At 39.4% G+C, this 23,752-nt stretch overlaps 1 protein-coding gene and 1 non-coding gene across 2 annotated transcripts; both read right to left on the reverse strand.

Annotated features, from left to right (window-relative positions):
* Positions 1-1,382: 1,382 nt before the first annotated feature.
* Positions 1,383-4,347, reverse strand: LOC149002485 (2-alkenal reductase (NADP(+)-dependent)-like). The gene is made up of 5 exons (XM_089136579.1): positions 4,074-4,347; positions 3,457-3,634; positions 2,349-2,515; positions 2,157-2,239; positions 1,383-2,018 (listed from the first exon to the last, which is right to left on the reverse strand). Exons 1-5 carry the CDS (start codon positions 4,305-4,307, stop codon positions 1,640-1,642), a joined length of 1,041 nt encoding a protein of 346 aa, XP_088992705.1. The 5' UTR covers positions 4,308-4,347; the 3' UTR covers positions 1,383-1,639.
* Positions 4,348-13,790: 9,443 nt separating this feature from the next.
* TRNAA-AGC (transfer RNA alanine (anticodon AGC)) lies at positions 13,791-13,863 on the reverse strand. Its single transcript has one exon. It is a non-coding gene; the product is annotated as a tRNA-Ala (tRNA).
* Positions 13,864-23,752: the final 9,889 nt, after the last annotated feature.

Below are 23,752 nucleotides of genomic sequence, written 5' to 3' on the forward strand. Positions count from 1 at the left end.
TTGTGTTTTTCTGAATCTGACTTAATCATTGAAGGTGGCTTCCCATCCCCAGAGGTAGCCCACTCTGACATCTCTTTGATCTCTAGGAACCTGTTATGGGCTCAAAGTGGACTAGATTGCACGCAGGCAAAATTTAGAACAACAAAAACCAAATATGTTTCTTTTGGAAACCCAACAACGTAATCTTTCAATAGAACCTGTTTGTTACTGATCTCTTCTCCTTTCGCCATTTTTGAAAATCAAAGAAGCTTGTTTTATCTCTCCTTACGTCTCTCTGTGAAGTCTTGATTCGAAACCTACTCTCATGAATTGTGTTAAATGCGTAACAGAATTCTAGCCGGTTCAAGATGAAAACACCATTACACCATCACTAAAAAAAAGATGTCCACCTAAAAGTAGGTTAGGAGAATCGTTACACCATGTGGCCGCGCAACTTAATGGTGTTGTTGCCAAACGCTTCACGCATCATTTAACTCTGTAATCTATTTTATAATACTCTTCTTCAAATAAAAATTTAAGAATTTTGTAGAGAAATTTGGATGCTACAATAATTTTAGTGCAAATTGCACGACACCCCAAAATGGAAGCCTTAAAGCACTAACACTCCACTTTATGTTTAAAAAGCATAGATATTCCAAAATTGGGTTTTTATTGGATATATTTGTCCAATTTATCACTGAAAACTTTTTAGACATTGTTTATTATAGGGATATTTTTTGAAAATAAACAGTAATTTAACTGTTTTTAGTGATAAATTTGACAAATATATCCAATGAAAATTCAATTTTGGGGTATCTGTGCTTTTTAAACATAAAGTGGATTATCAGTGCTTTAAGGCCTCCATTTTGGGGTGCCAGTGCAATTTGCTCATAATTTTATCTCCATTAAGATGTTGAGGAAGAGTAATTTTCTAGAGGAAAAATATGAAAGACGGCCTTTTGACCTTTTGACGATAAGATAGATGAAATCATTAAATCCTCGGAACCTAATTGGTGGAGTGTCATCTCTCCTCTGTCTCTAGCAATTATTAAGCAAAGTAGAAGGGAAACCAAATAAGTAGAGGCTCTTCACTAAATCGCTTACCAACCCTGTGGAGCCTTAACCTGATGAATCTAGTGGTTTCATTTCTCTGGGAGACCCAACAATACTATCATTATAGTTACAGAACCCGGTTGATTTCTCTCTATGATTCTGCTCTATGCAAGATCAAAGAAACCCTTTTTCTCCCTCCATTTTATGTTTCTTTTTCTCTGCAAGAAACCCTAATCTCGTGATATGTGTTGGAAAACATTCAAGAATTCTCGCAAGTGTCACCGAAAACGAGTGTGATTCAACATCCCTGAGGATGGCATATATTGTCAAAGAATTATGTGATGATAGTTGCAGGTCCCGTTTCCATTTCCTCAGGATTTTGAAAGAAAATGGTGATTCCAACTACCTTACCTAACTCAAGTAGAAAATATACAGGAAAATGTAGTCGTACAGGGAAATGACAAATTTTTTCTTCATTTATTTATATATATATATATAGGGAACTGAGCAACCCTAACACTATATGCACACACATAGAACAGTGACAAGGCTAGGAATGCACGCCATGACATTTTCTTACATATCAACTGAAGCTTCCCTTAAACACTCATTCTCGAGCAACCACCACAACCTGTTTACCAACATTGCGGCCACTGTAGAGTCCAACCAGAGCTCCAGGTGCATTCTCAAGGCCTTCAGCAATATCTTCTACATATGTTATCTTCCCTTCTTTGATAAGTGGTATTGTGAACTCAATAAACTTGGGGTATTCATGATAGTAGCTGAATACTGCGAAACCTTCCATGCGAATCTGCTTGCCAAGCAGATGGAACAAATTGTGCAGGCCTTCAGGCTTTTCGACATTGTACTGGGAGATCATCCCACACACAGCAATCCTGCCCTTAATTTTCATATTGAGAAGGACTGCATCAAGCATCTTCCCTCCAACATTGTCAAAGTAAATGTCTATACCTTCAGGGAAACACCTACGTAGAAGAAAATGAAAATTTTAACTCCAAATAGATTTCAAATTAGGTAGAAGTTCAAAAACATGGGCCACCAACCAGTAAATATAGTGTTTCATGTGATATTGAGATTTCTCTAATGAAGAAACTAATACTGACCTCTTTAAAGCAGCATCTAAGTCATTCTCTTCCTTATAGTTGAAAGCCTCATCAAATCCTAACTCGTTCTTCAAGAGATCAACCTTAATTTTTGGCCAAAAGAAATCATTAGCCACTGTCCTCATTGTATTGAGTTTTCTGACATTCCGCAATTAAAACGCACAGCAGGAAGTGGATGTGATGAAGACTCACCTTTTCTTTGGTTCCGGTACTTCCAACAACATAACAACCCATTAGCTTGGCAAATTGTCCCACAACTTGGCCAACTGCACCAGCTGCAGCTGATATAAACACAGTTTCTCCTTTCTTAGGTGAGCACACCTCATAAAAACCAGCATAAGCAGTCATCCCAGGCATCCCTATGAAGCAACAATTGTATCATTAGGATGAATTGAGTTCATTGTGAAATCATACTAACAGGTGGATATACACACCACCAGTGCAATCACAAAAGTAGCCAGACACAGGGAAGATGGCTAAAGGCACAGGTAAAGGCACAGCAATATGAAGCTGTACTTGATACAATAATGAATGGCTTCACATATTGTCGGAGGATAGGCTCCACGATAAGGAGACACTGTAGAAAACAAACCAGGATTCACGCTCCAGAAAAGCAAGTAAAAGAGAGAATGGGGGAAACGAAGGCCTTCCTCTTCCCCCAAAAACTATAACTAGGAATGTACTTCCATTCACAGATTGAATTCAGACTACAGCATGTCCAAGAAAGAAGAAGAAGAAAGAATATTTTTTTTTATTTTTTATTTTTTATCATATTGTAGGTGTTGTTGTTCGAATCATACAAAAATGCAATCTCCTTTATTCATATTTCAGTCATGCATTTAATATTCCTAGTTCACTTAATATAACAACTTATACAAGCTACACAATTAATCTACAAACCCAGAAAGTTGTCTACCAATCACCAGGGAGTCAACAAGAGTACACAAGCAAATGCACAATTGGAATTGGGTTGTAAGGCTAAACCAAGACAAAAAGGATATCTCAGCTCACAGTTACATAAACCTTTCAGGAAGAACTTCCTAATTATATTCTCACAACACAACTAATAGATAGGAAGGAAGGTTGGTAAGCACAACAAAATAAAGTAAAGAGAAATGTAAGAAGGAAGCCCTGCTCCTGCCTCCTGGGCTCTCACAAAATTCTAAGCACGAGGAGGATTATTCTAATAATTTCGTAACATTGGAAAAGGGAAAAACAAATCAACAATGATCCTAACAGGCATATCTTGGTTAACATCCACAAGCATGTATGCTTTTTGAATTGAGATAAAAGGACTTACCAAGTAATCCTGTATAGTAGGAAAGTGGCACATCCGTGTGTTCAATTTTAAACAGAGAATCCAGCTTTGTAATCAAGCTATACTCTTCCCATCCAGTCATCCCCGACACCAGGTTACCTTCCTTGAACTTTGGATTATTAGAATCCACCACTTTTGCCACACCATACCCAGTTATAGGCTGCATGTTTTCAACAGGAATTCACATACAGTTTCTAATAAACAACAATGACCATAGTATTATACACTGTCATGAGCTTAAAAACAATCTTAGGTTTGTCCAACCCTATACAATCTCAGCTTGGTCAGTTAAAGTTTCTGTAAAACCACTATACCAATTCTGAGTTGCCTCCTACTCATACTGGAAGTTTAGGCTTCAAGTATATCCAATCGAATAAAAAACCAGATTCATAGAATCCGATTCTCTAGCTGATTCCATCTAGTTGAACCATGGCTGAGTTGATTCCAGTCAGGAAAGTGGTCTACAATATGAAAATACAGGTAACAGCATAACAGAGTCCATTATAGTTTTTTATATTAGTAGAACTTAAAAAGCTAGAATTCCACAAACAATATTCAAAGACCCAATACTGAAAAACAGAGAATTCTCTGAATCTTACAGAGCCAGGCGTCAAAGAGGGGAAATAGCTGAGCTCAACTTGCTTCGTCATGAGAAATTTCATGTATGGATCGCAAGATAAGTAGAGATTCTTCACTAAAATCGCATCCGAACCCTCTGGAACCTTCAACCTTATGGTTCCATTGTTGAGAACCATATCAGTTTCTTTCAGGAACCCAACAACATAATCTTTTAGCAGAACCTGTTTGTTACCAACCACTTCTCCCTTCGCCATTGCTGACTTCTCACTCTCTCTGCGAATTGCTTTCACTGGAAGCAGGGGCTCAGCTACCAGATAATACAGAGCAAGAAGCACTATCTATGGTTGCGAACAAGAAGCACCATCGACAAGCCTTTGAAGGGTCGAATGTTGACATCTGTCACTATAGAAGAAACTTCAAGATGCCTCCAATTTCCTCCATGCTGGGTGGAATACTTCCCATCATTCGTAATCACTTACGAAATTTAGGATTGCAACACAGAACCTTTGAGTCCATCTAGGTGCATGGTTGTTGGATGTTCCATCCGTGGTATATTAATTTGTAACCATATTCCTCCCCAATTTCAACTACGAAAAGATTGTGTTCCCTTATTTTGTGCAAAGTGTAAAGCTACAGTAACGTCACTCTCAAAAACATTAATGCTAATCTTTTGTAATCACTGACAAAATTTTGAATTGCAACGCAGAGCCTCTGCGGCCGTCAAGCCACATATTTGGCAACTTATAGTTACTATGGGCAAGGCATTCAATGGCGATATGCCTGATGGAGGCCCTGCCTGGACACAAACAATAAGAATTGGGCTTATCCAACCAGCAAATTAAAAATAAATAAATAAATATTGACACCATTAGTTTTAATTAATTTTTCATTTATCAATTACGAATATTAGTGTCACATCCTAAGTTTAAAAATGCTGCCAATGAATCACATTTTGAAAACTTTGTGAGGATTTACCATTAGGACTGGAAGAGTTAGTACACAATAGAGGAAGACAAAAAAGGGAGTAGAGCATAAGGTTCTTTTATTCAAGGTTTTTGTCTTTTAACGTGCTTATAATTGGATTTGGAGTTCCTCCCCATGAGGAGGATGGCCCATTATTTAATGAATGTCCATATAGTTGGAAACTTGAAGCCTATATGAGAGGCTAATTTCATATTTCTCTGACTCCTAAAGAGAGCTTAATTCTTGGTTGGAATCGAAGAAATAAAAAGTAAAGAGAAAAACTCAATCCTAGAGAAGAAAAAGAGTGAATCTCGTTTTCTAGGGGTTTTGCTTAGTTTTGATCAAGTACTTCATTGGATGTTCATACAGTGTTGAGTTCCGTTAATTTTTGGACAACAAGCCTGTAACTTCTTGCTCTTCAATTTCAACACTTAGATTGTGTGTTGGGGACCTCGTCAAACTGTGCTGAGGTTGCCCAAGATCCACCCAGATCTATGCTCGAACCGGGGTACTTGTTAGCTACGATATAAGGAAAATTAGTGGTACCGTATCCATAGATCCGGACTTTTGGAGCAATGACAAACGCTTGATCCTACATTGTGCATTAAAAGTTTGTTACTTAGTGCAATTGATATATTACTGTTATTTCAATTTGGTGTCTATGTTTTTGATTGGGCCAGCCTAGTATGAAATAAATTAAAGAGTTTGACTCAACTCGCTCTATCAATTTCGGAGCTTTTAGCGCACTAGTCAAATACCTAACTGTTGGAAAATGCCATGTCAGCATTTTGCCACATCGGCCTCCATTGGTTTTGATGATAACAAACATGAAACTTGAATTCACCATGTTTTGATGATAACAAACATGAATTAGAATTCACCATGGAAAAACATGAAAATAACATGCATATGAATGAGTGTTTATTTGCTATTAATTACCATTCATATTTTCCAATCATTCATGTGTTTATCATCATCAAAAAGGGGGAGATTGTTGGGAAATGCCATGTCAGCATTTGCCACATCAGCCTCTATTGGTTTTGATGATAATAAGCATGAATTACTAATAGCTATATTGAGTTATGATGTTTTAGTTCAAGATGAGAACAAGTGGACCAACTCCAAGTCAAAGCCATATGCAAGTCAAAGCCAAGATCATGCCAAGATAGACATGAAGATGGACATGAAGTCTAAGTCAAGATGACCATGCTAAGATGGACATGAAGACCGTTGCACAAAATCAAGTCGAAGATCAAGTCGAAGATCAAGACTTAGGTTGAATTAGGGTTTAGGACACTCTCGCATACACATTCATGTAAATGCATCAATTATATGTAATTCATATTACTAGAGTGACCTAGGACATGTTAGTGAGGTGTACAATGCTTAGGGTTGACCAAAAAGTCCAAAAACCCAAGCCATGTCCCAACCCCAACTTAAGCCGCAAAATAGAGTTCGGACGGACAGCCGTCCGAGCGGACGGATGTCCCCCTGCATGCGATAACCTCGTTTCTCGAGAAAACAACGAAGGCCAGACGGATGTCCGTCGCGGCAGACGGATGTCCGTCTGAGCCGATCCAGCCAAATGGATGTCCGTGCCGGGCAGATGGATGTCCGTCGAGCCGGGCAGACGGATGTCCGTCCGAGCCGATCCAGACGGATGTCCGTCTGACGATCCGAGCCAGGCAGACGAACGTCCGTCTGGCCCAGATTTGACTATAACGGCTAGTTTAAAGAGAATATCCTCTGACTGTTTGCAACGGATATTTTTGAGACGGATGACCGTTTGACCAGACGGACGTCCATCTAGGGTGAAAAACAGGACAAAAATGTGTCCGTTTTCTATCCGTTGGGGATTGGGTTTTGGCACTCAAAGGTGCTCTATATAAACCCAATTCACCTCATTTGAGAGCAAGAAGACTCACACTTGATCACCCACTGCCCAAGTGATCCTAAAGCTCTCAAATTGCAAGAAAGCCTTGTGCTTTGCCTTTCACCTTCTCCCCAACCTTGAAGAACATACCAAGGTGTTAAAGTAAGCTTGTGGAAGTCAAGCTTGAGGTGATTAAAGGCTTTGGTGGTGCATGCATTTCATATCTTGAGCATACAACTCTTATTGCATCACACACACACAAGAGGTAAAGTGTCACACCTCTTGTTAAGGTAACATCATTCTCTTGTAACTGTTTTCAATTCTAGTCTTGGTAGATTAGAATTGGTTTTGGGTACTCTTGCCCGTGAACAAAGATTTGTTGGGGCTCTTGCCCGTGAACAAAGATTGAAAAGAGGGTGCTCTTGCCCTAAGATAAACAAAGATTGTAAAGGGTGCTCTTGCCCCGCAACAAAGATTATTGTAAGGGTTTGATCTCTACCCATTGTATTGAAAGAGAATCAATAGTGGAATACTCTCTTGAGGCCAAGAGAGGAGTGGACATAGACTTGTATAGTCGAACCACTATAAATCTCGTGTTGTGGTTGCTTGTATTGTTTAGTTTCATTTGAATTTTCAATTTACCGTGTATTTCCGCACAAACCGAAAAATTTGGACAATCCACTAGTTGCAACCTAATCACCCCCCCTCTAGGTTGCACCAACACTAACATTTGGAATTAGAGCTAACACTAGGCCAAGGGTTCGAATCCCATAAAGGGATACCTAAAGTAGAGGGAAAGCTGCCAACAAAGGGTTACCTCGCCACCCCCCCCCCACCCCACAAAAAAAAAAAAAAAAGGAGCGAGCATTAAGGGAGTAGAGTGAGCCACTTAGAGAGGGCTATCAAACCCAAGTTGTGAGCCTACTTGAGTGATAGCTGTCAAAGACGACGAGTGTAGAAGCATGGTGGTATATTATGTGCTTAATGGGGCCCAATTTTGTGTATGAGCACTTGATTGGGCAAACCTAATATGGAGTTGAGAGGGACATACGTTCTATTGTGTATAGAATGCTCCACCATAACACATATACCATATTATGTGTGCCTAGCATCATTGGAAATGAGAGGATGGATCCTTGCTCTTTTCATTGTGTGAGTCCTGAACTTTATGGTCCATTAGTGACTTCAAACGATGTTATGGAACGAGGGGTTGATGTGGCTACTTTAGGGTGTTATCCATGGTCATGATTTATTCGACCTAAAGGCCCATTACTAGGAAAGGAGTCAATCCCAAGTGTAGTGATGGTCTAGAGCGAAAGGAAATGTTTGATTCAACTACACATTAAGAGTGTTTGTTGGTGCCAATTGTATTAGTTACAGTAGCAAACATTTTAAGGACAAGATTGTGATCTTTTAGAGGGATCGAGATACTTTTTGTCTAGTGAGTTTGAATAAACCTAGGACACTATGGTATGCTAATGCTTATTTGATATGTATCTTTGAGTGGTGTTGTCATTATGGCCTTCTGGGAAGGTTTCTGGGGCTCACGAGTACAGGTATATCACCGGTCGCATGATCCATTTACTAGTATGACTTGTGGATGTTGGTGTCTGAGACACAAATGGTCTATGTATCTAGGATACATGGTAGAGAGATTGAAACATGTATATCTGGGATATACATGTGTGTCTGGGACACATTATGACAGAGAGATCGATACTTGCCCTTGTGCAAGTGTGAGATGTTGGGATTTTTTAATATGCCAAAGGGCAATTGTGAAAGTTCACTTAATAGGCGGTTATAGAATATAGGGACATATTTTGGTAACCGTCAGACCACTACACTCAACAATTGAGTTATGGCATTCAATTTTGGAAACGACTCTTGTTCTCTCTCTCTCTCTCCCCCAAGGAATGCAGAAACAAGGAAAGCTTATTGAAGGTTTTCTTCTCCCATGTTTTGATTTCGATCTTCAACCATCTACCCACAACAGTATTTGGGTTGTGGACTTTCTTCCCTTTCCTCAAGATTGTGGAGTATTTGCCAATGACGATTTCGTGGAAGAACGAAAACATGGATTCTAGTTTTCTTCTGTTGTAATCTTTCTTATTTGGGATAAGTGAATCTAGGTAAAGATCTATCTCTCATCTTTTGATAGATTAGTTTGAACCAACACATGGTGTATAGTATTAAATTACAGTTACCAAGTAGTGGAATTTTGCACTAATTCAGTTACAGTTACCAGGTAGAGGAATTTTGGGCTAATTCAGAGGATCTGATTGTTCCAAAGACAATTACTTTTTTGGGCTGAGTTGATTTCACTCAAAAAAGCGGTATTCAGAAATATGAGATTACTCTTGACCACATAGGATATGCTTGTTCCAAAGAACAAGGTTTACTTGTTTGTGGTTATAAATTCATAAACAAATTACATAGCCCATTATTTTTTGTTCCACCATTTGGATTCAAAACTGAAAAATTCCACACAGTAATATTCAAAGACCCAAACGTTAATTAAAACAGAAATAAGACAAAGCAAAAAACAAAATTCAGAATCTTACAGAATCAAGCGTGAAAGGAGGAATATAGCTGAGTTTATCTTGCGTCGACATACGTCCTCTCTCATGTAAGGATTGAAAGATAAGTAGAGATTCTTCACAACAATTGATTCTGATCATTCAATATCATGGTTACAATGCTCTGGACCATGTCTGTTTCTTTTGGGAATCCAACAACATAATTTTGTTGAAAGAGGGTTTTAGTCCCACATCGGAAGATGTGGGAGAAGTTGGGATGGGTAGAGGCTATAGAAGGATGCCTCCCCTTCCACATGTAATTCATTCCAAAATTATTTCCTCTTGTATAATTATTTATCTATAGTGGAGTTTTCTCTGTTGCCCATGGGTTTTTTTTTTTTTTTTTTTTTTTCCTTTAAGGGTTTTCCACCTAAATTATTGTGTTCTCCTTTTATGTAATTTTTCTTTTATTTGCTGATTGCTCTATTCGAGGGGGTTTTTTATTACCCAACAAATCTTTCAACAAAATCTGTTTGTTACTCACTTCTTCTCCCTTCGCCATTTCTTATCACTCAAAGAAGATGATTCTAATCTCTCTCGAAAAATTTTATCAGAAATCCAGAAATGTAATGAAATACTAAAAGAAAACTAAGAAACAAATTTTCAATAGAGCCCACCATGGGTCCCCCTCTTATTATATAGTATAAAAGCATTAGGGGAGCTGATCTGGACTTGGTTCGAAGTATCATGCGATAGAATATAATACTAGTCAATATGTATCCAGCTGACAATCAACTCGTACTGTTTAAAACCCGTCAAGGCTTTACAAAGACTTCCACGTAACTCCTTAGATTGGGTGTGTTGTGGATTGGTGGAAGAAATTATGGCGCTCTGCTTTCAGTTTGAGTCTTTTATATTTCAATTTATCTCAAAATATCACAACTTGATGCTGATTTTCTTTCTAGAAGCACTAAGATTTTATATGTTACGAATGTTTGGTGGTGATGTGTCTAAAATCTGCTCAGCCTTGAGATGCTTGAGGAATCACCTACAAAATAGTGTTAGACGTGGCCCGACCTTGGGGTTCGGACGCCACCTCCGAAGGCTAAGTCAGGTAAGGAACTGATCACAAAGCTCTGGCTAGTTGCAAAGTAAAAATTGAATACGATAGTAAGGGAAATGATTTAGATACCTCTGCTTTGTGCGACCCTTTAGTTTATATAGGGTTCACCTCTTGTTCTCTATCGTTGGATTCGTTCATGATCCTTCTTGATGGCCGTCCGAGTATAGGGTTTTTCCCTTTTCTCCAGGGATGGAAGCGGATTCCATGTTTAACACAATTTCCCACTCCTCAGAGTAGTAGTAAACGTTTATAAGTCAATAACGCATCCCGAACTCTTTGGGGTCATGTCTATATCTATAACTGTAGAGTCAGTCATCCTCACGCAACTAATCTATGGTTTAAACCAAGAACCAGTCTCGACCATGCCATGGCCGTTGCTAACTAGGATCTATGACTCGATCGTGGTTCAACCGGGTTCGGTAATATTTTATCCATAACAGGTGGTTACAATCTTAAAACTAAGGGTGTAAATGGATATGGATTGGACAGTGGTAATACCATATCCACATCCTATTATAATCGATCAGATTCAGATAATATTCTATCAGTCATCAGATGGATTTTTTAGATTCGAGTGATTGTCGGATAGTTTTTTTTCTTAAGTAGATTCTTCTAAATTGGTATGAATACAAATTGAATACAAGTTTTCGACTATCTACTGACATCTTTATCATTTTATTGTGAGGACTGTGTTTGAAATTTAAGAATTTAGCAAATTTGATAGCTATCTTAGTAGAAAATCTAAACAAAAATCACATATCTCAAGTAAAAAAGTTATAAAAATAAGAAAATTAATAAATCCAAGTAAGTAACTTAATTGGATAATTTTATCAGATGAACAATAATCGGAAGGAAAGTGATACACTATATTTATATCCCATTAGTAATCGGACGGATTTGGACATCTCTAAACTGATGCAGATGCGAATTTGGAGGCAGATTTCAATTATCCATTTACACTAGTACTTACAACCACCCAGGCATCTTGTAGACTTTGATTTTATTGCCTCTATGAGGATTTCTCAGGAGAACCTAATGTACTTCATTTTTGACACAAAAAAAAAAAATGTACTGAGCTGAAACAATACGTATTGATATGTTTCTTACGGACATATATTTGAATTGCATCAAAATGTATTGTTCAGTATGATATAATATTCGATATGAGACACTACATGACAATAATGAAAGCAAATATATAATGACTTCATCTTGGCCTCTTGGGACCATCCATGTGCCCATGAATCCATCTAGGTTCATTTCTAGTTAAAATAAATAACTACTAGGATACTACAGTTCCTTAAAGATAAAAGATGTTACTTAGAAAACCTTATTCTAAATAAAAAAAATAGAAGTTTAGACTTATGTTAATTGATTTAGAATATAAAATAAACCTAAATTAGAAATTGGGAAAATTTTAATCCGATGTCAAGTGTATTTATAAAGGCCTGCAAATCAAGAAAAACGTAAAGTGTAAACCATTACCTACTCAGAACAAAACATTACTCTAACTAAAGATAATATTATTATTATTATTATTATTTCTTTCTTGAGACCAAAGAGAATATATAAATATATATAAGAGGAATAACACAATAGTACTACAGAGCAAATTATAGTCTCATAAAAACTCTCCCACCAGCCTCCTCAGCCACAATGGCTTTGAGGCTTTCAGGGGAACCCCCCCCCCGGTTCAAAAATCACCTCCTTATTATTAGTCATCTAACTTGCCAAGAAGTCAGCACCTCAATTTGTCTCTCTAACTTGATGAACCACCTCACATTGTTGCAACTTCCCTATGGAAACACAAATCTCTTCAAGTAAAAAAAGTACTTCAAGTGAGTATTCACCACTTTCTTGACCATGTCCACGCAATACTTCGAGTTTGAGTAAAGCACCACCTTGCTATATCCTTGAGAGACAACCTCCCTAAGGCCACTAGCCATCCCCATGAGCTCACAAGAAGTGATATCCTGCACCTCAACACCACCCGCTATAGCAAAAACACCATCACCAGCATGGTTACGGCATAGAGCACCATAACCACCCCTATTATTTTTAACCAATCCATCGGTATTAAGGACTACCCAGCCATTGTCCGGATGATTCCAATGATGAAACGACGGCAATCGGAGAGCATAAGAAACAGAAATACCCCACTTCCCAAAAAAGTCACGATGAAGAGAGTGGTATCTTCCACCAAAAGCACATCATCTAAGAACCTGTATTGTACCATACGAATGATTCTGCAAAACAACTGAGTAATAGTGTTTTGCCCCCTCCCAAACACTCTATTATTGCGTTCTTGCCAAATGGAGTAGACTAAGATATTAAAACTAAAGCAGCAAACAACACTCATTAGAGAGTTCCTAGCAAAATGTTCCAATACCCATTGTACCGTCTCACCCCATGGCATAAGAGCATGCATAAAAAACCCATTGAGATGAAGGATATATTTCCAAAGATCAGCTAAAACAGAGCAACTAAATAAGAGATGATCAATGTCTTCCTCACCTGAATTGCATAAGGGACAAGTAACATCCATAAACACTCCCCAAGAGGCCAAACGCTTCTTTGTGGGCGATTGAGAATAGTAAGCCAACTTATAAATGAAATTGTATTATATTATATTATGTTACTTGGAATAACGTGAAACGAGTGTAACTCAAAAGGAAATTGTTTACTAATTAATATTAGTTTGAATAAGGTTTCCAAGACATGTTTTTGTCAGTTTTCATAATATATAACATGCTACTCTATATGGATTGAGAGAAACTCTATAGTTGTAACAATAATGAACTAAATTCATTTAGGTCATAACTGTAACAAGTAATGGATAACAGGATAAGGGATTTAAAATTTCTACCTCCATCAATCACTAACAACACAAGGGGTCAATCAATAACAAATGATGAACATAATATCTGTTGATGTCTCATTTCTAAATCTTGTGCTTACCCACTTTAAATCTCTAAATTGCATCACAGGGCACCTAAATAATGCACAACTCTATTGGAAGCATGGGCAATGAGTATTCTCCAAGGGATCAAGACAGCAAAAGATTATAGTATCAACCTAAAGGCAATCTGGTGTGATGAACAAGCCATAAAGACCAAACACATACCAAATCCATTGAACTTTGTGGTTTTAAATCCCACCAAATCAAGCAAATGACACAAGCATTCTAACAATGTAATTGTAGAACAGCTAAAGCCTTTATATGTTTTCTTTTCTTATTTAAAAAAGGTTAATCATATTAATCTGGAGATGCGGGGTATCGATCCCCGTACCTCTCGCATGCTAAGCGAGCGCTCTACCATCTGAGCTACATCCCCAGGATGAGAGACCGTCCATTCAGAACTAATAAGAACACTGAAACTGTTTGAATATAATTCGGCACGACTATAATACTGTGAACATGTGATTATCCCAAACTAAGTCCGATCCAATCAGAACATTAATAGTAGGTAACTAGGTATTAGGTAAGGTGGAGAAGGAAAATTACAGAAGTAGCACTACTGGATTGAAACTTGATAGGTCTGGTAAGAAGGATAGCAGGGGTGGGCGGCAGGTGAAGGTGAGTGATGGTCCAAGTGTTGATGGTGAGTATCTTGATTGTAATTTGTCTAGACATCAACCACTTTATCTGCCATTTCCTATCGTGCTTGAACTAGATTTTTTCCATAAACCCTAATTTGGGGACATACCTAAACCATAATCATGCACAATATTTAGAAATTGTGAAACTAAAACAAGAGCAAAGCTGCTGTTTCAAATATCTTACAACCCTAATTAAGACCTGTTATGACAAAGAATTTCATAGGTCTTTGAACTAATATGAACCATCTGAACCATAAGTAACTGGTTTTCATTTATCCGGGTGACCAGATAAATGACTTTCCGGAATTAACTTCTCGGAATGCGCTGTTAGTTAACGGAGCCATACTAGGGATGACCATTCGATGGACTTCTCAATGACCACTTCTCGGCAAAGACATTTCAGTACAAGGCAATCCCTTATAGAGGGCACATGCATTAGGACATTAAATTCAACATTTAATGCTCCGTACCTATACATTAAATGCCCTGCTCTTATCAGGAGATATGTCTATACGTCAAGATCTCTAGGTATGGCTTCCAGCCATTTTGCTAAGGAAACATATCACATCTGAAAAGTACATTTGGTAGAATTCTCTACCATCCTAGTGGAATGTGCACCAAACCCAAAGCTTCCCACACAAGCTTTATCCTAGTTTGATTATTTCTACTACGAAAAGATTTGGGGGATCGAACGGCTAGGATTCATCTCCCACATAATCTTTCATTCTTCTATAATAATGGTGAGACAATTTGAATCGGATAAGCCAAGAAAAACTAGTATTAACTTCTGCAACTACCCTCTTTGAGAGGATTTGTGTTACTTCTAATCTAACTTCATCATTGGAGGCGGCTTCCCATCCACAGAGGCAATCCGCTCTCGTTGGTTCTCTTTGTTTGCTGATCTTTGGTTCAAAAACTCCCTTGGTTGAACGTGAGTAGGGAGATTCGGAACAACATTTGGCGCCGTCTGTGGGAAAGGACATACATTTCTTATTATTCTTTCCTATGCTTTAAAAGTCTTTAGCAATAATGGCAAGAGAAAATTCAAATAACAACGGTTTAAAGTCATAAGGTCGTGGATGTGGTGGTCGAAAGAAAAGACCCAAAGCTCATAAGGAGGGAATGTCCAAAGAAGCTCCTCTTGTACCACTACGTGAAACACAACATTTAGAACAAGCAGCTTTGAACACAAGCCTTCCCATGCAAGGAGCAACTCCTACGTTTGACTTCATTAAAGCTCAAGCCTTAGAACAAAGGATGATGGAGATGATGAATTCTTTTTAGGCCATAGTGACCAATTGGAGTTAGTTCATCCTCCCCAAGGGTCCTACTATTGCTCTTCCAAAAACAATGGTACCCTTTCCTATCAATCAGCAAGATGGGGCCTAAGGAATTGGAGTAGCATTGCTCCCAACTGATTCCGCTAGATCCTTGGAAGAAGAAGAGCAAAGGTAGGAAGGAGATCACCGCTCAATGTTTGATAGACTAGGAGTGCCGAGAGGCAAACATTTGTTTCCAGGAGTTGTAATGGGGGCAACCTTAAAAACATAAGAAAGTCCAAAGGGAGCATAGCATGGAGTCAAGTGGATCAATGAGCATTGATGGGGCTCCTTAAAGACATCCTACTAGTGGGGACGAAAATCTTTACCAGCAGATCAAAGCCATGAATAAGCATTTGTGTCAACTAGATCAAAAAGTTCCTGATGAAATGCAGCATATGCTTAATTAGGACCCCTTTGTTCATGAGATTATGGTGGCACCTCCACCTTTGGGCTTCCAAACCCTCTCTTTCACCGTATAAGATGGAACAACGGATCCTATGGCACATGTTAGTCATTTTAACTCAATCATGACTATGTGTGGTGGAGGAGATGCGATCAAATGTAAGTGCTTCCTAGCATCCTTGACTGGCCCAGCCACCACCTAGTATGGAGTATGCCTAAACATTCCATCCACATCTTCACTGAATTAGAATATGCTTTTGCTGCTCGATTTAAGAGTGGGATTAAGAAAGACAAGATGGAAGACAACCTTTTGGCTTTGAAGCAAGGTTGTTCTAAGTCTATCTATGATTTCATAACGCGCTTCAACAGTGTGTCCATCCTAATCAACGATCTCAATGAAAAAGTAGCTTTCACTGCATTTAAAAGGGGGGTAACCAGTGAACGGTTAGTAGTTGCTATCATCCTAAGAAACACCCAAGATATTAGCTGAGTTATTGGACCATGGGTATGAGATAGCCACTGTGGATGAATTACTGGAAGCCAACTGAAGCAATTACAAAAGTGGAGGAAGGCGAACAAACGTGGGGGGGGGGGGAAACGCTCCAGCAAAGACCCGGAGGAAGGAGCAAAGGAATGGGTAGGAGTAGAGAAACCCGCAGAGCTGATGATGAGGATGAAAAAGCCTTCACCCTCTTGAACAAGTCACGATCTGCCATTTTAATGCATATTCGAGACTCTGGGACCTAGGTTACTCAAAAAAATCGGGGAAATTGCATGCCAAGCTGGAAAACAAGGCTAACATGTCAAAGTATTGTCTCTATCACAAAGACAAGGGACATCATACCAATCGTCTTATGCTTAAGAATAGAGACCAAGAAGTTGATTGTAGGTGGCCATTTAAACCAGTTTGTTAAATCAGAGAGTACCGGGGGAAGATCACCCATTCGAAGACTTAATAGAACTCCACCGAGAGAAAGGGATGATTCTAGAGGAAAAGCTCCAGCAACTTTTCAAGACGAGGACCTCCCAAAATCAATATTATCTTTGGGAGACCCACACCAGAGTCGATCCAACAAGCTAAGAGAAATACCAAAGTTGTGGGTGTTGTACAAGAAACTCTTGATTTGCTCACAGTGAGCCTATAACATTTTATAAAATGGAACTTGTAGATGTGCACACTCCTCATGATGATGTCATAGTCATCAAAGTAAGGTTGGTGAATCATATGGTGTATAGAGTTTTGCTGGACACTGGCACCTCTAATAATATTCTATCGTTGGAGGTGTTCCATCACCTCAAGATAGATCAAGAGGCTTTGACAACCAATGGGACCCTCCTCTATGGGTTTGCGGGAAGTTCGACCACCGTGGAAGGTAACATACAACTCGACATCACTATGGGCACCTACCCTCGACAAGTAACTTTTCTAACCATGTTCATGGTGGTCAGAAATATTTTGACCTATAACATCATTCGGGGAGACCGACTCTAAGGTGCATTAGGGTTCATACTCTCACCTCAACACATGATGATGAAGTTCCCTACTGAGGGAGGGGTAGGTGTAAGCAAAACAAATCAAAGGTCATTGAGAAATTGTTATTTGAACTTCATCAAGAAGCATCCCTCTATCCTAACTGGCAAATTAAAGCTTACTATGGAAGTACTAGGTGGTAGAGATGAAGATCAAGTTCAAAGAGGGGAACCTATAGAGAAGTTCCAGCGAGGTCCCCCTAAGCCAAGTTTAACCCTTCTCAAGGGGCCATGATTGGCTCAGAGCAAGGTGAAGAATTTCAAGCAAAAGATTGCAGCATTCCTCGAGCAAAACCCGGACATTTATTCTTGGTCTACTGAGGACATGACAAGAATTGACCGAAATGTAGCCAAACATAGTTTGTGGATTAACAAGGGTTCCAGGCCAATTATTCAAAAGAGAAGGAACTTCTCAATCAAAAAACATCAAGCTATTCATGTAGAAATTGAGAAGCTGGAAAAATCTGGTTTCATCCAACCCATTGAATGTCCCACGTGACTGGCTAACATGGTCTTGGTAAGGAAAGCAAGCAGAAAATGGAGGATGTGCATAGATTACATAGATCTTAACCATGCATGTCCCAAAGATTGTTACCCCCTCCCTAGAATAGACTTTTGATTGATGCCACTGATGGGTATGAGATCTTAAGCTTGATGGATGCCTATTCTGGGTATAACTAGATTCTAATAAAGCCATAGGATAAAATTCACATAGCTTTTATGCCTAGCAGGGAAAACTATTACTGTATTGTAATGCCCTTTGGTCTTAAAAATGTTTGAGCTACCTATCAAAGTGTTGTAAACAAAATATTTTATAAGCAAATTGGGTGCAACAAGGAGGTTTATGTCGATGACATGTTGGTCAAGAGTGTGGAACGAGGAGACCATATCAACACATTTGGTGTCTCTTCCAGAAAGTTCCTAGGTTTCATGGTCTCGATGAGAAGACTAGAGGGCAAATCCTGAGAAAATTAAGGCCATTCTCAAGATGCAACTGCCAAAAACCATCAAGGAGGTTCAGTGCCTAACTAGAAGGGTAGCAGCTCTTAATCATTTCATCTCACATTCAAGGGATAAATGCTTGCCATTTTTAAGGCCCTGAATCCCTAAGAACTACAAAAGGGAAATTTTGGAGTGAGGGATTGCCATAAGGTTTTTGAAGATCTTAAGAAGAATTAAGTTCCTCTTGACTGGTCATTGGCCCAACCCCAAGAAAATAACTTTTTTGTATCTTACAACTTCCTCTAATGATGTAAGTTCCATCTTAATCCAAGAAGATGAGGGCATCTAAAAGCCCATTTATTATGTGAGTCATGTTTCACTTAAAGCTGAAACCAGATACCCTGAGATAGAAAAACAAGCTTGAGCATTGATGATGTCCATATAAAAGCTTAGAACTTATTTTCAAGCTCACTTTGTAATAGTTTTAACCATTGTACCTTTGAAAAAGGTCCTACACCACCTTGATTTAGAAGGGAGGATGGTGTCTTGGGCAGTTGAATTGAGCGAGCACCAAGTAGATCTCAAACCTAGAAGTGCAATCAAAGGTTAAGCTCTAGCTAACTTCATGGTAGAATCTTTCACGGCATGGAGCTTAGGATTACAACAACAACAACAATAAGCCTTTCCCAACAAATGGGGCGGCTGACAGGACTTGCCCCCATGCTCGGCCAGCGATCAAGGCCTAAGCTATACATATCCTTCTCACCACTCCCTAAGGTATCTGGTCTCCCCTAGCTCTTCTAGTTCCTTCAATATGGATTATATCACTTCTCCGAACAGGCGCACTTAGGATTAAAACCTAAAAAATCAACTGAGGTATGGATGCTTTTTGTTGATGGAGTGAGTAATGCGACTGGGAATGGAGCTGGTGAGGTATTGCAAAGCCCCGACAGTTTTGTCATCAACTACGCCCTTTTCTTCATGTTCTCAGCAACTAACAATGTTGCCAAATATGAAGCTTTGGTGGTTGGATTATGTTTGGTCAAGTCCTTGTGTCTCAATTACATTAACGTCTGCAGGCACATTAACGTCTCCAACAATTACCAATTGGTGGTGAACCAAGTAGAAGGGACATATGAGGCAAAAGAAGAGAGAATGGCTCAATACTTGAATAAGATCAATGAGTTGAAGATTCTTTTCCAAAGCTTTCACATCAAACACATCCCTCGGGGAAACAATGGTAAAGTTGACATATTGGTCACACTGGCATCCACTGGATATGAAGACATTGAAGCATTTGTATATTAGGAAACTCTACACGAGTCAAGTATCGATGTGGGGGAGTTAATGGGCATAGACAAAGTAGGGCCATCATGGATGGACCCTTTGATTTCCTATTTAAAAAATAATCATCTTCCTGAAGACAAGTAGCAAGCACGAATCATCCAGCAAAGAGTGGCTAAGTTCACTTTGGTAGAAGGAAAATTATACAAGAGATCCATTGAGGGACCCCTATTGAGGTGCATAGTATATGCAAATGCTCAATATGCTTTGGCTGAAGTACATGAAGGGATTTGTGGATATCACATGGAGGCTAGAGCTCTAGCATGCAAGATCTTGAGACAAGGTATTTACTAGCCAACGATGGTGAAGGACGCAAAGGAATACGTACGCAGATGCGAGCAATGTCAAATACATTCCCCGATTTAGAGAGCACCTACAGTACCTTTAACTTCCACTTTAAGTCCTATTCCCTTTGTGAGGTGGGGAATGGATATCTTTGAGTCATTTCCTCCTACGTTTGCTGGAAGAAAGTTTCAAATTGGACAATCGATTACTTCACCAAGTGGGTAGAAGCAAAGCCAAGAGCATCTATCACTGAGAAGCAAATGGAGAAGTTTACCTTGACCAAGGTAATACATCGGTTTGGACTTCCTAAAATCCTTTTGACAAATAATGGTTCCCAGTTTGATATTCCAACCTTTAAGAAGTTTTGCGAAAAGTATCATATTGACTTTCGCAATGCTATAGTTGCCTTACCCCCAGTGCAATGGCCAAGTGGAGGTCACCAATAGAACTTTACTTGACGGGTTGAAACGAAGGTTGGATAAGTGCAACCGGTACTAGGTGGAAGAGTTACACCACGTCCTATGGGCTTATAGAACCACTACGATGACTCCAACAGGGGAAACACCTTTGAAGTTGTCTTACGGCACTGAAGCCTTGGTACCAATGGAGGTTTTAGCAGGATCATTCAAATCAACCCATTATAATCTAGAGGTTAATGAAGAAAGACTTAGAGCCAACCTGGATGTTTTAGATGAAGTTCAATAAGAAGAACTTTACAAGAACATTGCTTACCAAAAGAAAGTAGCTAAGTACTACAACACTAGGGTATGGAGCAAGACTTTCCAAGCAAGTGATCTAGTGCTACATCAAGCAAATGTCTCCAATCCAAGAGGCAGAAACAAGCTATCACCGAGATGGGAAGGTCCCTACCTAATTATTCGTGAGTTACAACCTGGAACTTACAAACTTAAAGATTTAAAGTTAGAGAAAGAGCTAGCCCATGCTTGAAACCCATACATCTATAGAAGTTCTATCCATAAAGCTATGTTCGATGAACTTGTTATTTTCTCCAAAAGTGACTATACGGATACCGCCAGTTACGTGTACTTAGTAAATTTTGTTGTAACTTTCTCATAAGTCAATTATTCATTTCACACTAAAGTACCATGCCTGAGGGGGCTGGCTATAGAGAAATCGTAGTTTACAATTAAATTTTTTATAAGTCATGGCACTTTCCATCACGCAAAGGGATTTTTCATTAAAAAGTTAGAAAAAGATCTACATTGATTCACATAAAAAAGAAGAGAAAAAGAACAAAAATTAAGTTAAAAATTACAATAATCACACAGACACACGCACAACATCTTCATTTTTGAGACATGACAACATTAGAGGTTTTCATAGGAGGGGCACTTTCTCGAGGATCATTCTCTTGGGGGTTTGTGGTAGAGTCAGGCCCTATGATATCCTTCAACATTTCTTCTAGAAAAGTTTACTCCGGAGCATCCGGGAAAGGTGCATTTGGAGGCAAACCCTTAGCAAAGAAATTTGAGGTATCTTCAATGTTTTCAGAGACGGAGGAGGATGTTTGTGTTATAGAACTTAGAGGAGACATTCATTCATCAATGGGGATCTTCAGTCTTAGGTAGGTATTAGCATTGAAGGGAATGAGATGAAATAGACAAAGTGTTTCTTCAAGAAGCTTCTCAGTCGTAAGTAGACATGTAGTGTCCAATTCCTATTGAAAGGTTGGCATCGATGCCTTGATCAACTGATTTTGATAATCCTGAGATGTCCTAAAGTCACCCAAGACCCTCTCTTTGATGGTTAAAGCTTACTCTTTGAGCTTAGAGACTTGCTCATCCATCTCCTACAGCTCAACGTCAACTCCCTTTTTATTTGCTTCCAATTTGGAGCATTGAGTAGAAAGCTTGATGTTTTTAGCTTTGAGCTTCTCCACTTCTTGCTCAAGATCTTTTGTTTCTTTCCTACTCCATTTCACATCAACTATAGCTTCCTCCTTCTCCTTGGCCTCAATGGCGAGGCTTTCTCTTTTCTTGGCTTCCTCCTTTTCAATTTTGTGATACTGTGCATATGTGTGAAGCTCCCCACATTTCTTCTCTGCAACCTCCAAACTTTTTCATTGTAACCTTCAGGCTCCTTGACACCACCGCGAGCTTAAGAGCTGAATCCTCAAACTCGTTAAAGTTTCAAATTGGCCTCCGTCAACCTTTCTCTTAGTCTTCATGACCTCAAAATTGAGAACCCAACTCCTTTTGTGAAGCTCAAACATTTCACCAACCACCAAGTAAAGATCCTTGCAATACTGACAAGTCAACAAGCAAAAAAGAGAAGAAATCGAATAAATGAGCTGGTGTAGCTAACTCACATGCCGGTGGCATTATCAATCTATCCAATTGACATGTCTTGGAACGACTTTCGATCAATGGAAGTAAAAGGCATTCTCTACCCACTCTGCAACTTTGAAGGAGTCTCCCAACACAATATTGCCTTCTGCTATGCTCCATTTTGGAGCCCATCTTTTGAAGGGTTTCTTCTGGACGGATCTCCTAGCTATAGTAAGAGCTATCCTCGTTGTTGTTGGCACTTTGGAGGTTAGACTTGAAGTGGCAGTTGTTGTCACTACTTCATTTGGAATTGGTGTTGTTGTTGTTGCGTGGATGGAACAATGGTTTCCACAATTGGCACCTCAATACCCACCATGGATGCCTCCATGGGTGTTGCAGCCCCTGCTATTGTTGTTTCACTAGGAAGTGGATACCCATGTTTGTCAACAACGGCTGGCTTCCAAATGTCCCGAATGTAATTGGAGCCAAAACCAATGTCAGCTCCAATTAGTTCTTAATATGCCAAAGCTTCCACATCCTTGACTAGGGGAGGGCCTGAACTAGCAACCTTGGTCACCTTCTCCTTCCCTTTCTGTGGGGATGAGGGATGCTTCTAGTCATCCCTGACTACAACACTTGAATGAGCCGGAGGTCTAGTGGTTTGAGGTTGTGGTTTGGTAGCAACTTGCATCCCAACATCTTCTTTTCGAAAAACAGTCTGCCGAGAAGTGCCCTTTCTCATCTCTTCATCCAATTCCTTCTAAGTCTTCATTTTGGACTTAGGAGAAACTTTAGCCATGGGGCGAGGAAGATGCTTCACTTCAACAGGAGGCCCTTCCATTGGCCTTTCGTCTTCTCACTCTCTTCATATGCGGTAGCTTGAGCCGCCAATTAAGATGCAAAAGAGAGCTTCTCGACTAGCCATTGTGGGTCCTAAGAAGAAAAGAAAGCATAATCATTAGAAGGATGCTTCTTGAGGACATGACAAAGTAAGCAGAGTAGCAAGGTGCAAGGGGGCTCACCCTCCAAGATTTCCTACTTCATCAAGGGAACAACAAAGCCCATCTCCCTGCCATGGATAGGAACCCCCTCTCACTAAACGAAACCTCGATACATTAAATCCTCCTCTGCTGATAGTTGTGGTTTAGTATTAATCTTTCTTAGGCCACTCTTGGAGTAAGTAAGCCACTCTCACATAGTGCAATTATACCACGGCTAGCAGGCAATGTACCGATCCCTCCAACCTTTATTGTTAGATGGCAGTGTGCCATCCACGAATACTGCAAACATCACTTTTGATCCCTCTCCTACTGAAACTATACCAACCATCATGTTCAATGGTCTTGAGGAGGAAAATGCAATGAAATACATTCAAATTGAGATTGACTCCTAAGTTATGGTAGTACCCTGTAAAGCCTATGAGACTCCTCCACCCATTGGGAGCCAACATCCCAAGGTTGAGGTTATAACTATACAAAACTTGCATTACAAAGGCATGAAGAGGGACTCTC

This window comes from Hakea prostrata, chromosome 10 (genome assembly GCF_041222555.1).
Source record: "Hakea prostrata isolate BN-2017 chromosome 10, UWA_Hpros_2, whole genome shotgun sequence".
Taxonomy (NCBI): Eukaryota; Viridiplantae; Streptophyta; class Magnoliopsida; order Proteales; family Proteaceae; genus Hakea; species Hakea prostrata.